At 31.6% G+C, this 15,840-nt stretch overlaps 1 protein-coding gene across 4 annotated transcripts in view; it reads right to left on the reverse strand.

Annotated features, from left to right (window-relative positions):
• The window catches only part of PHF14 (PHD finger protein 14), a 178,650-nt gene that overhangs the window by 71,315 nt on the left and 91,495 nt on the right, over positions 1-15,840 (reverse strand). For all 4 annotated transcript variants that reach the window (XM_036246815.1, XM_036246817.1, XM_036246816.1 and 1 more), the window contains 2 exons: positions 5,310-5,360; positions 5,062-5,183 (listed from right to left, as the gene is read on the reverse strand). In XM_036246815.1, coding sequence (XP_036102708.1) covers positions 5,062-5,183; positions 5,310-5,360 — 173 coding nt within the window. The remainder of the gene's footprint in view (positions 1-5,061; positions 5,184-5,309; positions 5,361-15,840) is intronic.

Below are 15,840 nucleotides of genomic sequence, written 5' to 3' on the forward strand. Positions count from 1 at the left end.
ATAGAGCTAGCTATACAAGGACAAGATGGTTATACTTTCAAGAGAGAAAGCCAAATTAGATGTACACCAGATATAAGAGTAGCCAAACTTGAAGAAAGAGGTATATTACACAGGTTCTCAGTGTGACATGAAAGGATACATTTTACTACATATAACTGAAAGAAATATTAGAAATATAAACTTTGGAAACAATCCCTTAGGATATAGTAATTGCACTATAGTAATCACTGACTCAGGAATACAAGAGTAAATTAAACAAAACAAAACCCTGAAATCTATGCTTGAAATTGCTCGTAGAGGTATCAAAAGGAAACAGAAATGTATCCAGAAATGTCTTTGTACAGAAAATGTGTTTTTAAAACATTTGAAATTTATTAGAAGACAAATCATTTTAAAACTTATATTTGTTTCTGAGTTTTAATTTTTACCTACCCATATGATATATATTTGCACCACCACTTTACAATCATACGATATTCCTACATTAATATGCATATTGTATCATCCATAGTGATTATGTGATAAACTGCATAAGAAAAAATAAGTACATAAAAATTTAAAAATCTATTTGTTTTAAGAAATATATCAAATGCAGTTGTAAGCAATCTTAATAGAGGTAAAACTAGGTTTCATTTTTTTTTATGTTAACTGAAACCATTTTAAGTGACCTGCTGTTCTATGAATATAGTAACTAAAGTTACATCTTAGCTTTACTCTCTTAATCTAATCAACTCTCTGGTAGAAAACAGCCCTTCAACTCTGATCCAGGCAATCTAGAAGCCTCCATACAAATTAGAAGAGAAAAAGTAAAAAAAAAAAAATCTGAGTAATTAGAGACTAATATTTAAAATAAAAATATGATAAATATGAATTCTTGCTGATGCTCCTAATAACTGATGATACAATCAAATTTAGTTTTGAGTGAAGCACTCAAAGGCCAGATGTTTAAAATATGAAATAAATAAAAGTGCTGACAAATTGTTAAGATACCAAACAGACATCTAATCTTGTACCTAACATGGTTCAATACCTATATAATCTGTCATATATTCAAATAAGGAGGAGAATATAGCAGGCACTTAATAGTTTGGAATTAGCTATAAAGTGATATAGCTTCATAGATCATTTCCGACCCTCTGAGTAATGGCCATGATACAAAATAATATTAAAAATGCTAAGGTTCTTAGTTTTAGGAAACTGTTTTCCTCTCCCGTCTTCCATTAAGTAGAAAATGTGTCGCAATGAGTTTACACATTTAAAATAAAATTTGAGGTCTTATTTCTAATTTGATAGCCTGATTAAAATTTATAGAGAAGAAAGGCCCACCTATCTTTAAAACTTATCTTTTAAAAATCAAATATGTCCAAGGAGAAGAATCACTTCATTTCTATTTATCCACTAACTCATCTCAAATTTGTGGTTCCAATTTCCTTACCTAATACCCAGGAAAAAATGGTCCACTATTCTTTAGTGACATAAACAGAGTTCTCCTTTATTAAACTTTTTAAACATGTTCATCAAATACTTATATTTAGTGACCGATTTTTTCTAGGAAAAAATTAAGATATTAAAAGTTTTGGATTAATTTAGCAAAGGATAATCAGCCATTACTTATGTGGGGTAGACATTCATTACCAAGCATTTATTGAGCATAAAATGTGCTAGGAACTGTGGAAATAAAAACAAATAAGATATCACTAAGTGGGCCCGTAATTACCTCCAACAAAGAACATCCATCACAAAGAGATAAATACCTTAAGAAGATCTTACATTTCCAAGTCAGAGTTTCAATTTAGCCTTTAGCATTTAATTGCTAAATAACATAAAGAAATATATTTTAAATTGGAAACTTCTCAGGTAATTTTTAATTAAATTTAAAACATAGATGGCAAAAAAGGAAACACTATTTATAAAAAGTCCATAAAATACTGTAAATTATCTTTCTCTTTAAGACCTTCACAATTTTTATATTTCCCATATCTAATGGAAATAGTTCATGCTAATCATTTTAGAAAAACATGTTTCAACAAATTCAATTTTCTTGTCCCACATATTCTAGAAATAATTATAAACAAAAACCGAACACGTACATTCTCTGAAAGGTAAAGTAATAATAATAAGCATTTATTGGAACATATTTACCAATTGGAACCCTTAATTCAGAACCCATGTATATGTATCCTCTGCATGTATTACTAAATTATATCACTACCCCACTATTTTATACAGAAATAATTTACTTTCACTCAGCTATTATTACAAAGTCCCTAATGAAGCAGAATGGGCTTTTTACCATGCACAATAAAGGAAAAAACTTAGATACAGAAGTACTAAATTACATGCCAAAGGAAGGCCTAAGAAAAACTTGAGGCAAAACAGAAAACAACAGTTGGAACCTACTATTACAATTAACTGGTAAGTGGAATGTAATTTTCTAGTGATAGTAAAAAATTATACATGTAAATTGTCATACACACACATATATATAAAGAACTGGAAAAGAAGAAGGAATTTTTTATATAGCCTGAATTACATAGAGAAGTGTGGTTTCAAAATCAAAGCTGTTAAACAGCAGGTTCTAGTGAGTCATGTTTGTTTGTTCAAAGACACTTGAGAAATAAATATGGTGCATTCAGAGCTTATTAATTAAATTGTGTCCCAAGTTTAATTTTATAAGAGAACCTAATAGACATATATAATAAATATAATGTAATCTGATTAAGCACTGAAATATATCTTTAGAGAAAATAAAGTCTAATTTAAAATGTCTTAAAATAAAAGTTACCAAAAAAAATTTCATGTGTACATATTTAAAATGCAAATTAATCAGAAAAGTGTGGACTTTTTAGGGAATTTGCAAACAATGATGGTGCCACTTACAAAATAAAAGAGATGTTAAGGGGAATGGCAGATATTATTAGCTTATTACCTTTTTAAACATTAAATTCTACATGAATTGAAATTCTGCTTTAACTGAAGAGCAATAGTGCTTACACTGACTGTGTATTTTTTTTATATATAACAACCACATTATAACTATAAAAAATTTTATGGCATTGTTTTATATCTAGCTTAATTTGTCCCCAAAAACTTTAATAATAATATTTATAAAACTTTTTAAGTCCCTCTCCATTACCTCTTTAAATCCTTTGCAGAAAATCTGTGATGTTATCTTTTTAACAAGGTAAAACCAAGAAAGAAGGTTTTGTATATCCATCATTTCTATACTATCAAAAATATCTTTACCTTCTACAAGACTTTCACAGAATCCCAGTCACTGGCATGTTATAATAATGCAATTAGGAATGAAAACTTTATAATAGAAACTAATTCATTAGTGAAAAGAAAGACTAATATTATTCAAAAATATTATCAGAAATCAAAGATGGTACCTATTTTTTTTTAATACAACTAAAATACGTATTGAAGATGCTTTTGTTATAAAACATTTTTTTAAATAAAAAATGTATTTATTTCCTGGATTGTTTCTTTCAAATACATGACCAAATAAATAATAAAACCTGGTAAAAACGTATAGGTCTTGTAGTAAAAAGGTCTACTATTTTAAAAATAAATAATAGAGTAGATATTTCCATAGGTTTAGTTAATTAAAAAGAAGATAACCAACTCTCTAAGTTTTTAAGTATTGTTTCAAATTGATGTGATCAACAACACCAACTGCAACTCCAAGGAAATTGCCCCTAGACTAAATTTTTGTCCACTATATAAGATTGTTTTTATCCTTTCATTTATTAATTTTTGTCATTTTATTGTTTGATGCATTCCACTATGCTATGCTTATGCTTGGAATTTCTTTTCTAACATAAATCAGAAAACTACATTGTGGTCAGAATTATTTATGAATATCTTCTATTAGAACTGCTTTACCCTAAATTTAAATGAGTTTAATCTCAGGAGAGCTCTCAAGACATTCCAAAAATACGGGCCAAATGTTACAGACTTTCTTGACTTTATTAAAGCACTTTGTATTTCTTCACTATAATTTTAATTTTCTCCTTATCTTCTTTATTGATAGTATAAAAAAACTCATAAATTTAAAACTTCTTGCCTTTATTTGATGCATTAAAACAATAGAAGTTATATTTTAAGTGACAAATAAATGACATCATTTTAGAACCAAATATTTAAAATATAAAATAGTACTAATATCTGTTTTATCAATTTACTGCTTTTGAAACATTTCATTTCTGTGCCCTCAGGTAATTTAATAGGGGTTTATAAAAAGATAATTTTGCAAGAAATGAGAAAGTGTTCCCTTGACATACCAGAAGATTACTTATGTCACTATCCTTTGATTGATGACTCTTAAATGAGGTCTCCTTAGTTCACCCACCCACTCCTCCAGCTCACCCAGGGCTTTGAGCAGTTTTTCATCTCAGCAAAAGAAGCAAATGGCTAAAATTAGCAGGGTCTGGACCATCAGGAATAGTCACTGTGCAACATCAGCTGAGATTCCTGATTAGCAATATGTCTGCTTTAAAAAAAAAAAAAAAAGTACCAAAACAAAACAAAGAACAAAACAAAAAACAAAGTAAAATCTATCTAGGCCATCTTTTCACCTTTCTTTATTTCATAAGAGAGAAGCATTTAACACATTTGTTTTGATAAACAGTAAAGAACTACCGATGAAGCTCTTATCAATAAAAAAGTATCTCTATCTTACCATTATTACTAATAAACTTCAAGTTTTATAGCATGCTAAGAAAACGTGGTAATTTTATTGTTTAACGAGATAAAACATAATAATCTTAGTACATAGTGTTTGGATTAAATTGTTTCTGTGGCCCTTATATGCAGAGTATTGTCAACTTCTCTTGTGCTCAATTCAGATTATTGCTCCTAATTACATCTAACTCCAGAGAATAACCAAGTGTGGCAGGTTAGTAAGTGGGTGAAATCTCCTTCTGAAGTATTCTTTCCACTAAATAAGGTTTTTAAAAAGGCCCTGTACTGTGATTTCCCTCCCATTATATCTGTGATGAGAAAATGATGAAATGCAACCTTAATGCCCTAAAGACAAGGTCTCAGCATCCAACTTACCTGACCAGATTTTCATTGTCTCCCGTTCCCTTGCAGGTTGCACACTCAGTTCGTAAATCTTCAGCCTTGGGCTTCTTTTGTAACACAGACTGCCTCTGTCTTCTCTCTCTAGGAACTCTTTCCTGCCATCCCAGGGAGAACAAAACAAAACATTAAAAAAAAAAAAAATCAGGCTATCAGAAAAAACAATTTTATGCAAAACTTTTTCAAAGTTTAGACTGTGTAAAAAATGCTTAACTTATTCCAACCTCATGTTTTTCTTCATCAGGAATGAAGCTTCTTTTTCTTCCTCTGGTTCTCTAAAAATAAAAAAAAAAATCTATAAAAATATCTAATGTTTAATTAATGATAAAAATTATTTTCTGTTAAATAATATTGTTTAGGTAAAGCACTTGCAAAATTAGTATTTCTAATTAAGATTTATTGCTCTATTGCACTGTTATAATTTATGTCACAGGAAATAAAAACATGACAAATTAAACATACTTTGCAGTGCTCTACTTTTAAATAACACAAGTATCTGATAGGGAAAAAAAGTTATCCAAAATTAGTTTGAAGAATTTTTTCAATACTTCATATATATCACACAATTATGATTTATGCAGAGAATTTAAATTTTCATAACTTATAATATATGATTTCTACAGCTGAAATACTAAACCTAGATTCATACTACCTCTGCCATAAGCCCTTGTATGTGTGTGTGTGTGCATTCATGTTTGTGTAACATAAACAATTTTAAACAGCCATAAAAAAAAAAAAAAAAGGAAGGAACTGATCTTAGATGTCCCTAAATCCTAATTAAAATAAAACTAACCATGATATAAATGACTTATTTTAAGCTTATTTAATTAAAATTTACATCCTATATTTTAGAACACATTTATCACTTGAAAGACAACACCTAAATGTTGAAGAGTAATTGAGTATGATATACAGAAGTATTTACAACTGATATGTTAAAAATCTCCACCCACATAGCACAGCCTCTGGAAACCTTTAATTCCATGTGTAGATCACTACTCTTCAGAGAATGAAAGAGAATGGAGGCACCACTCCCACAAATTACTGTATTGAGATCCTAGGTTAGAGTAGTTACCAAATCATTCTAAATAGAATTGCTGTCCAACATAAATACATTGATGTCTTCCTAAACTATTGTCATTTCAATTCACAATACTGAGTCCCTTGTTATTTTAAAACCACGGCTCACTGCATACTATTTAATCTGCCCCTAGATAACCAAGACTTGACTGAATTAATCATTCAAAAGAAGTCCATTTATAAACTATTTCTTTACATTTGTACTGCCAATTAGTATGTTTTAATCACAGTATGTAAGGAATTAGGAAGAAAAAGTAAGACCGTATCAGAAAGTCTTTAAATGCAGGACCTACATCTATTCTCAATCCCAAAGAAGAGTACTGAGCCTTGCTCTTCAAAATACCAATCATGGCTCATAAGCACTGGCCTTCTCCAGGAGCTTGTTGGAAATGTTGAATCTTAATTCTTACTAGATACAGAATTGGAATCTGCTTTTTCACAAGATCCCCAAGTAAGCCACACACACACATCAAAGTTTGAGAATATCAGAGCACAAGAGTCTGTAATATTGACAACACTTATCTAAGATCTAACTAAAACTTTTTGTCTAGCTCTTCACATACCCATGCTTCCCTTCTGTAACATGCCTGTCCTTTATGCTTCAATTTCTGTCCCCTAACACAATTCATCCCCAAACTGGTAAGGATTATGTGATACTCATGTTTCCAAACTCAGCTTACTACAATACGTATTACATAAAGGCTGAATAAATTTGTTGTGATCAAATAAATAATGAATGGTTAGATTGAAATTCATAAATGGCTATGCTGGATAATACAAATGATAATACAAAAATGGGTGAATTATTGTTTTCTTATCTAATAAGCTATTTTTCAATTTGCATAATTTTTGCATAGAGGATATTTCAAAAAGGAGGTTAGAATACCCAATAACAAAGGAAAAATATTTAAATTACTCATTTTAGTTCTATAAACATCTCAGAATGCTCAGAATGCCTTCACACACTCCCATATTTCTCTTCATTCAACCCATCTTTTAGGTATTGAAGTAGCAAATGAATCATTTAGTTTTTGAATCATCTAATCAGTGAATTATTTTTGAAGTATATATGTGAAAGCTCCAAGTTCACATTTTCAATTCTTTTGAAGATATACAATTATTTATAGTTTCTAATTAATACTTTAAATCTCTAAGCATCTGGAATGACTCCATCAGTCGGAAGTTTTTCACACTCATACTGCAATTAGTATCATAAGGCACAATACTGCCAATAAGTGATCCTAACACACAATGACAGTTACATTTCTCTATATTTATAATTTCCTTCTTATATAAGTATGCATATATTTAAGTTAAGTGCTATTTTTAAAGTGAATAAATGTATTTATTATTATCTAAAACAGTCCTTTTAAATTAAGTGCGTTTATTACCAAATAGTAATCATTGATGTTTTCCTGTAATAATTTTAAATAACTAGCCATAAGCAACATAAACAATTTCCAGCCAGAAAAACATTGCTATAAGCAATATGAAATGACAGTGCCTTAGAGCTTTGAAAAGGTAGTACAGGAAAGGGACTGATCACACAGCTGATAACTGACAGAGGTAAACTTCAAACTCAAATATCTCAACTCCCAATTCAGTGATTTTTCTTGCATGCCAAATCCAAAATTAATAAATTTAATCCCAAATAGAGAAGAGCAAAATCATCATGAGAAAACAAATCTCTAATTCTCACTTGACTACTTAAACTGTAACATCATAATGCCTAAATGAAGAATTCTTACATTTTGAAGTAAGTAAATTAGAGAATTGAACCCAATGGAGAGACCTTAATACCTCAAATGAATACTATATCCTACCCAATTTGCTACCCTACACAGTATAATGACTACCATGATCTATTACCAAGGAAACTATAGCAAGCTTCTTTAGCATTTATCACATCACTAAGATTTACTAAGAAAAAAAATAATAAGGTGATTTAATCCAAACACAACTCTTCACAATACTAAGTCTTCCATGAAAATGCCAAGAGTTGTTGGTTTCTTTTTAGCTTTAATGAAGTAGCCATGACAAATCACAATCGCCTATGAACATATCTTAAACATGGTGCCCTGAATAAATCGGAAAATATAAGGGGAGTGGAAAAGTGGGAGAAATGATGCAAAAAAGCAAAAAGAAGAACAAACAAAAACATGTTTGGCTCATCCAACAAATTTCAATGATCAAAGATGTATACAAGTATTCATAACCAAGTAGTTATTTCATGATATACATTGAGGCTGACACTATTTTAGAAACAAAATAAAGCAGCAGGGTGTAAATAACATGTGGAAAGAATAAATTTAGTTAACAATTATTTGTCTTAGAACTTAATATAGATACATTATCTAGAAAATTCCAAATGATCAACTGGGGGTTCAATTCCAAATTGTGGTTCCTTTAGCAATTCTTTAGCTAAAAAGGGAGGACATCTGTACTATTTTCAACAATAAAGATAAATTTTTGAAAAAGCAAATGGAAAGTCTGAAACTCGATCCAAATCTTGACACATTACTATTTTTTCTGTTTTGTTATATTTTAAGAACTTTATTTGTCTAGGGAACAACTTAGTCTGAGATGCTTAGATCAACTGGCTCTTCATCTCTCTGTTGTACATTCATTTGAAAACAGGAGGTGATAAAAACATCCACAAAGAGTATGAAATGATATTGTAAAAGAATAAAATATTATTAGTCATCAGGCATTATTTTAATAGTTTATTCATCTGCAACAAATAATTAAATGTTTCAATAACTTCATTTGGACTAGAAAACATGTAACAAATTTAAATTCTGTAGAGCTGGGGTTATTTTAATTTATAATTAAGTTTGATGCAGGATAATTTTTCCAAGGTTAGAATAATTCATTTGACAAATAAACTAAAGAGCATTGACCCATGCACCAAGAGGTCGCTGGTTCAATTCCTGGTCAGGGCACATGCCCAGGTTGTGGGCCAAATCCCCAGTGGGGGGCATGTGGGAGGGGCCAATCCATGTTCTCTCATAATGATGTTTCTATTTCTCTCTCCCTCTCTTTCTAAAATCAATATAGAAAAAAATTAAAATAAATAAATTTAAAACTAAAAGACAGTGCCTTCTCTTCTTTAAAGTCATAAGATGGGTTTCACACATTCATAGGTGCAGCTTTCTCCTTTCTCTAAATTTAACAATATGCCTTTTTTATGACAAATCAACATTTACTAATAAATAAGCCATTATGTAGTCAGATAAAACATAAGGAATGCTTCCATATGTAATTTATATATAAAAGAGAAAATGGTTAGCCCTGGCCGGTTTGGCTCAGCGGTTAGAGCGTCGGCCTGCGGTCCTGAGAGACCCAGTTCGGTTCCCGCTAAGGGCGCGTACCTCGGTTGCAGTTTGTACCCGGCTCTGGTTGGGTCGTGCGGGTGGCAGCCACTCGATGTGTTCTTTTCGCATCGATGTTTCTCTCTCTCTCTGTTCCTCTCTCTTCCTCCCACTCTACCTGAACAAAAAATGGAAAAATGTCCTCGGGTGAGGATTAAAAAAAAAAAAAAAAAAAAAAAAAAAGAGAGAGAAAATGGTTATTCTTGAGCAAAATTTCAAATTCAGTGTTAATTAGGACAATTAAATGAAGCCTTGAAAATCTCTGTAAAGCTAAATATCTTCAGATTTACACTGAGGAATAAATGCCAGCAGCTGTCTGGCAGCTGTTCAAAATGCTTCAATATAAATTTTATATGTATATATAAAGTTTACATACATAGTCTAAAAAAATAAGTCTTTTTTCCCCCAATTATAGAACAATATATTGAAAACAATCATATCTTACGTAAAGCTCATGAAATATGGAAAAGAAAAACGTTACATATATAAACAAGGTTGAACAAAGTGCCATCTGTTTCTGTTGGCTACTGGCATACAACAGATGGACCAGTGAGCTCTGAAAACGAGAGTTTCCCCTTCTCATCAACAGGCTGAAGGGTTTATTTTTATCTAACTTAATGTACATTAACAGGGTTTGGGAAATACATGGAAGAATAAAGAGAAAATTATGACCAGTTGGGTTAATACTGTAAAATAACTACAAACTTAATAATATAAAATAAAATATACACTTTATATAATAAATAGGAAATCTTATAAAATCTTTCTAATGATAATGGTATATTCAAAATAAATAATATCCTGATCTGCCTATTCTTCATTCTCTTTATTTCATATTCTTGTTAATAAATAAAAATGATAGATTTTCAAGAGGTAAAAAGCATAGAAGAAGCCTTTAGGTTCCAAAGATTACTTGACACCCACAGTGAATCTCTTCCAAGTGAGCCAAAATGAGTTAAGTATGGTCCAGTTCCATCACAAAAAGTTTTGCCAGCGTTTCTTCTAAGGATGATAGACAGAGGTTATATAATCTGTTTAGTTCTCAAAATTCACCTTGAGTCTCATAATAGATTCATTAATAGCTCTGATATCTATAGCCTCCAAATGAACCTTCCTTCACAGATCTGTAATAATTTAATTAAAGCAGTATAAAATAATTAAATTGAGAAAAGGACACAATTCATGGTAACTGTTAGTATTTTATTAGGGCTAATTCATCAAAAAAAGTAAATATATATAATTAAGTTAAAAATTAAATTTAAAACATATATATATAAACATATTCCAGATTTTCAAATTCTTAGGACTTAAGCTCTAACTTTGTTAAATAGGGTGCTACTTTCTATCTGTAAAACTAATTTAACAACAAATGTAATAAAAGCAGACTCTAGAATATTTGATTCTCAAATGAAGACTGCCACTTGGAACAGGCTTTTGATTTACAGTGTTAAGTAAAATGGAAAACAGATTAATGAAGTTAAGTCTATTTCCAAAATAATGATCTATAAGAAAAGGTACATCTTGAAAAACAACATGTTTTCAGTCAAAACTGCTAAAATATTCTTTGACTTTCTGTTTTTGTTTTTTTTTTAAAGAGAGATATACAAAACAATTTTTTTTTTAAATGTATGAGAGAGGAAGAAAGATCTGACAACTTCAAAGACAACAGAAGATGATGCTTGTGTGCAAAAGACTATGAATAGATAGTCCCAACAAGTCCTTTGGCATTTGTATAAAAGATGAAAAGTTACTACATAACATAGAATAAAAAGAAAATCTGAAAGCTTTCAATACATTAAAGTTGTTAGAAAATATGCCAAAGAGTACAAACATCAATTTTAAAGTAACTTCAAAAGGGACATTAGTAAGCTAATTTATGTTTTCTTCAAAAGTCATTTGCTTGCCCAAAAGGAAATGAAAAGTTTCCACATAAATAGTAGTGCCGAGAAAATGTCTAAATAATGGGCACTTAAACAGAAGTATCCCAGACTACCTTTACAGTAATTCTCTAGTCTTACCAATGAAAGGTGATTTGCATACAAGGAGAAAGGGACTGATTTCCTTCCTAACAATAAAGGACTAGAAAATAAAAGTCTTCCAAAGTACACTGGCTTCAAATACATCAACATGCTGGAAGATGGAAGAACTTACTTTTGAAATACTAAGTACTACTGTGAACCAAACCTTATGGTAGTTGTGAATAGAGTGGTAGACAGGGCAGCTCCTGTCCACGGGGTTTCAGGTCTATGAGTCTACAGATAGCAAATAAGTACATGAATAAGTACTTATAAATAAAGTAAATACAACACAGGTATAATAAAAGAATACAATCACACTGCTCAGATCTTTCCAAATCTCAACTATAGTCAGAACTGTTCTTAAATTTAAGAGTCATATTTGTAACACCCTTCATAATGATAAAAACTCTACATTCATCTTACAGGTGGGTGTAGATAAAATGCCTAAAGGAACACATTTCAGGAATGGGAACAGAGCAAGTTTGGATTAACAAGAGGGTGAGAGAATCAAGGATGGTAGCAAAAGCGCTATACAATGACTAAACATAGGACCCATGTCAGATATTAGAAGTTTAAGTGAGAGCAGGAGGTGCCTGGGGAAGTAGATTGCTGGGTCGGATGAGAGTACAGAAGGCTATTGGACTGGAAATGTAAAGGAGGACCCACAACATACTGAGCTCAAAGGAATCTGGATGTAATCATGGTTATTTCACATATACCTTAAAATTATATTATCTAATCTTCTCTCTCTACCTCATACAGAAAGCCCTTCGTAAAATGTAAAATATCCCTGATAGTCATGTAGCTTTAACTATTTCAAAGAACAAGCAGTATGTTCCACTGTAAGACAGTTCTAGTTGTTGGGCCCAGTTTTATTGTCTGAACTTATCCTAGTATTCATGGAACAGCAACTTAAATATTCCAAGATAAATGACCAGATCATTATTATGTAACGAGTCTCTGTTCATTCATTCAGTAAATGGATAAACATACAAAAAATTTAATTATAATTGTGATAAGGGCAGTAAAAGAAAACAGTGCTATGAGTATACTCTTTCAATTATTCTTGAGTATCTTTCTGGATCTTCCTCATATCACATTAGGTTTTTCTTTCCTAACTCAGGGGAAATAGATTTGGGGGATGATGGCAATAACGAAGAGGATTAACTACACTTTACTACAGATGTATAATCTCAGTCACTTTTCATTTGTTTGACAGTCCAACTAGAAACATTTTAGCATTATATGAAATAGCACAGGTAACTGGGAGGGAAAGGGGGCGACATTTTTTTTTTTTTTCTTTTAAAATATCATCAGTGTCATTAGCCAACAAAGAAATGTAAATCAAAGCTACAGTGAGATACCACTTCACACCCACTAGGACGGTTAATTGAAAGGACAGACAATAATAAATGCTGATGAGGATGTGGAAAAACTGGAGCCCTCATGCATTACTAGTGAGACTGAAAACTAGTACAGCCACTTTGGAAAACAGTCGGGCAGTTTCTTAAATGTTAAAATTAGAATTACCATGTGACCCAACAATTCCACTCCTAGGTATATACTCAAGATAAGTGAAAATTCATGTTCATAGAAAACAACTTGTAGATGAATATTCACAGTAGCATGACTTATAACAGCCAAAAGTGGGGGAAAAAAATCGAAACCAAACAAATGTTCATCATGTGACAGATGAATAGATAAATAAACTCTGGTATACCCATAATGAGGTATTATTATATAAAAATAAAAAGAAATGAAGTACTGATATATGCTATAACATGAATAAATATTGAAAATATTATGTTAAGTGAAAAATTGCAGTCATTAAATAATACATATTATTCCATTTATATGGAATGTTCAGAAAGCAAATTTTTGTGACAGAAAGTAGATAAGTAGTTGCCTAGGGCTTGAGGTTGGAAGAGTGGAAAATGGGCGGATAAAGGATTTAAGATATTTTTTTGCATGACAGTGATGAAAATGTTCTAAAATTGATTGTGTTAATTGCGGCCCAAGTCTACAAATTAATAAAGTCACTGAATTGTCCAATTTTAATGGGTGAATTGTATGGTTACTTGAATTATATCTCAGCAAAGCTGTGATTAAAAAAAATCATCAGCCATAACTGGATCATGAGTCAATTTTAATAGTAGTAAACTTAACAAAATAAACAAATTTTCCATTACTACTTAAATAATTAGATTTCATATTTGTCATATCTAATAAGGCTAAAATGCCACTTACAGAATTATTTTAATTTCCATTGATGAAGAAAAAACTAAGCACTGTAAATGCACCTATGGACTCTATATTAGTTAATGATGTAAAACATTTAAGTGAGTATGAACTACTTGCACTGCAGAACTTTCCAAAAGTGTGACTGAATATATCATTTACTTCTAACATCTATGCCTTCAAGTAAAAATTATGTGGTGTTATAAATCATTTCCCATGTCAAAAGAAAAGTAGAGTCCTGGCTGGTTTGGCACAGTGGATAGAACATCGGCTTGCGGACCAATGAGTCGCGGGTTTGATTCCAGTCAAGGGCACATACCTTGGTTGTAGTTGGCCCCTGCCTTGGTCGGGTCGTGCGGAAGGCAGCCAGTTGATGTGGCTCTATCACATTGATGTTTCTTTCTGTCACTCTCTCTCTCTCCCCCCCTCCCCCCCACTCTATCTGATGATAAATGGAAAAATATGCTCGGGTGAAGATTAAAAAAAAAGAAGAGTAGAAATCATTCTGTGTATTAGTTTCTATCACTGCCATAATAATTATTACAAGTGTAGTGGCTTAAAACAAAAAAAATGTATTAACTCACAGTTGTGTAGGTCAGAATTCTGACACGGGTGCCACTGGGCTAACAAAGGTGTTGGTGGGGCTGCATTGCTTTCTAGAGAGAATCAGTTTGCTTGCCTTTTCCATCTTCTAGAGGCTGCCTTCATTCCTTGGCTCGTGGCCCTTTTCTTCTATCTTCAAAGGCGGCAATGCTGCATCTCTCTGACCCATTGTCTGCAGTCACATCTCCCTCTTACTTAAAACCAGGAAAGATCCTCTCCTTTTAGGTACTCATGAGATTGAATGGGGGCACAAGGATAATTCTAGTTAGTTTTCCCATCTCCAGGTGCCTAACTTTAATCATACCTGCAAAGCCCCTTTTGCCATGTAAGGTAACATTCTCAGGTTCTGAGGATTAGAACATGAGTGCAAACAAGATAAATTATAGTACTTACCCACAGCAACATAAAGGGTTACTGGCAGAATATGGACTAGAAATCAAATCAACCTTGTGTTAATTCAAGTACTTTCCACCATATGCTATACTGTCTTCTAGATTTTAATGTTATCTACAACCCTCGATTTGATTTTATAGCATCTAGAAAGAAAAATACCATTACATTTTAAATGGTTAGTTACTTTCTTAAGTGTAATTCTAAATTATATCCATATACAACGTATTTCTAATGGAATAAATTCAAGAAATTTATTTAAGCTTAAAAAACTTGATCAATACACGAATGATTGGAATTTTCTTAGTACAGAAATGATTGCAGTGGGAAGGAGTATGGAAAAGGGCATAGAGGGGACAAATGGTGATGGGAAAAGAAAAGAGCCCAGCCAGTGTGACTCAGTGGATTGAGTGTCATCCCATGCACCAAGAGGTCATTGGTTCGATTCAAGTCAGAGCACATGCCTGGGTTTTGGGCTTGATCCCCAGAAGAGGTGTGCAGGAAGTAGCCAAGCAATGTTTCTATCTCTGTCTCCCTCTCATTTCCTCTCTCTCTCTCTAAAAAAAAAATATCAATAAAAATGTATTTAAAGAAAAGAAAAAGAAGAAGAAAAAAGACGCTCTCCCCAAAAATATGCATACCTATTTATCTGAAAAAATTAAATGGTTGAAATAGTGATTTTTTTCTTTCAAAAGGTGTGCTAATACTCAGTCATTAATAACCTTAATTTATCAGTAAATCTGTATTAAAACTAAATTAGTAATATTTAATTCAATTAACATCTTTAATATTTTGCCAAGATAGTAATGCAAGAGGCTGTTGCCATCAAAATGCCTATCATAAAAACATGCTGTAAGAAAGATGGCTATAGGTACTACGATACTCAAATGTGGTTCAAAATTTTTACACTAAATTTTATGCTAAAGGTTCCAATGCTTTTACAAGTGTCTGGTTTGCTCTTACTTTAACATTTTCAGCTTATTAATGCCCAGGCTTTGGGCAATAACAATCAACTTGCAGTCTTTGTTGCTCACCTCAATCTTCTGTCTTTTCTC

The sequence above is a fragment of the Molossus molossus genome, unplaced genomic scaffold (genome assembly GCF_014108415.1).
Source record: "Molossus molossus isolate mMolMol1 unplaced genomic scaffold, mMolMol1.p scaffold_m16_p_7, whole genome shotgun sequence".
Classification (NCBI taxonomy): domain Eukaryota; kingdom Metazoa; phylum Chordata; class Mammalia; order Chiroptera; family Molossidae; genus Molossus; species Molossus molossus.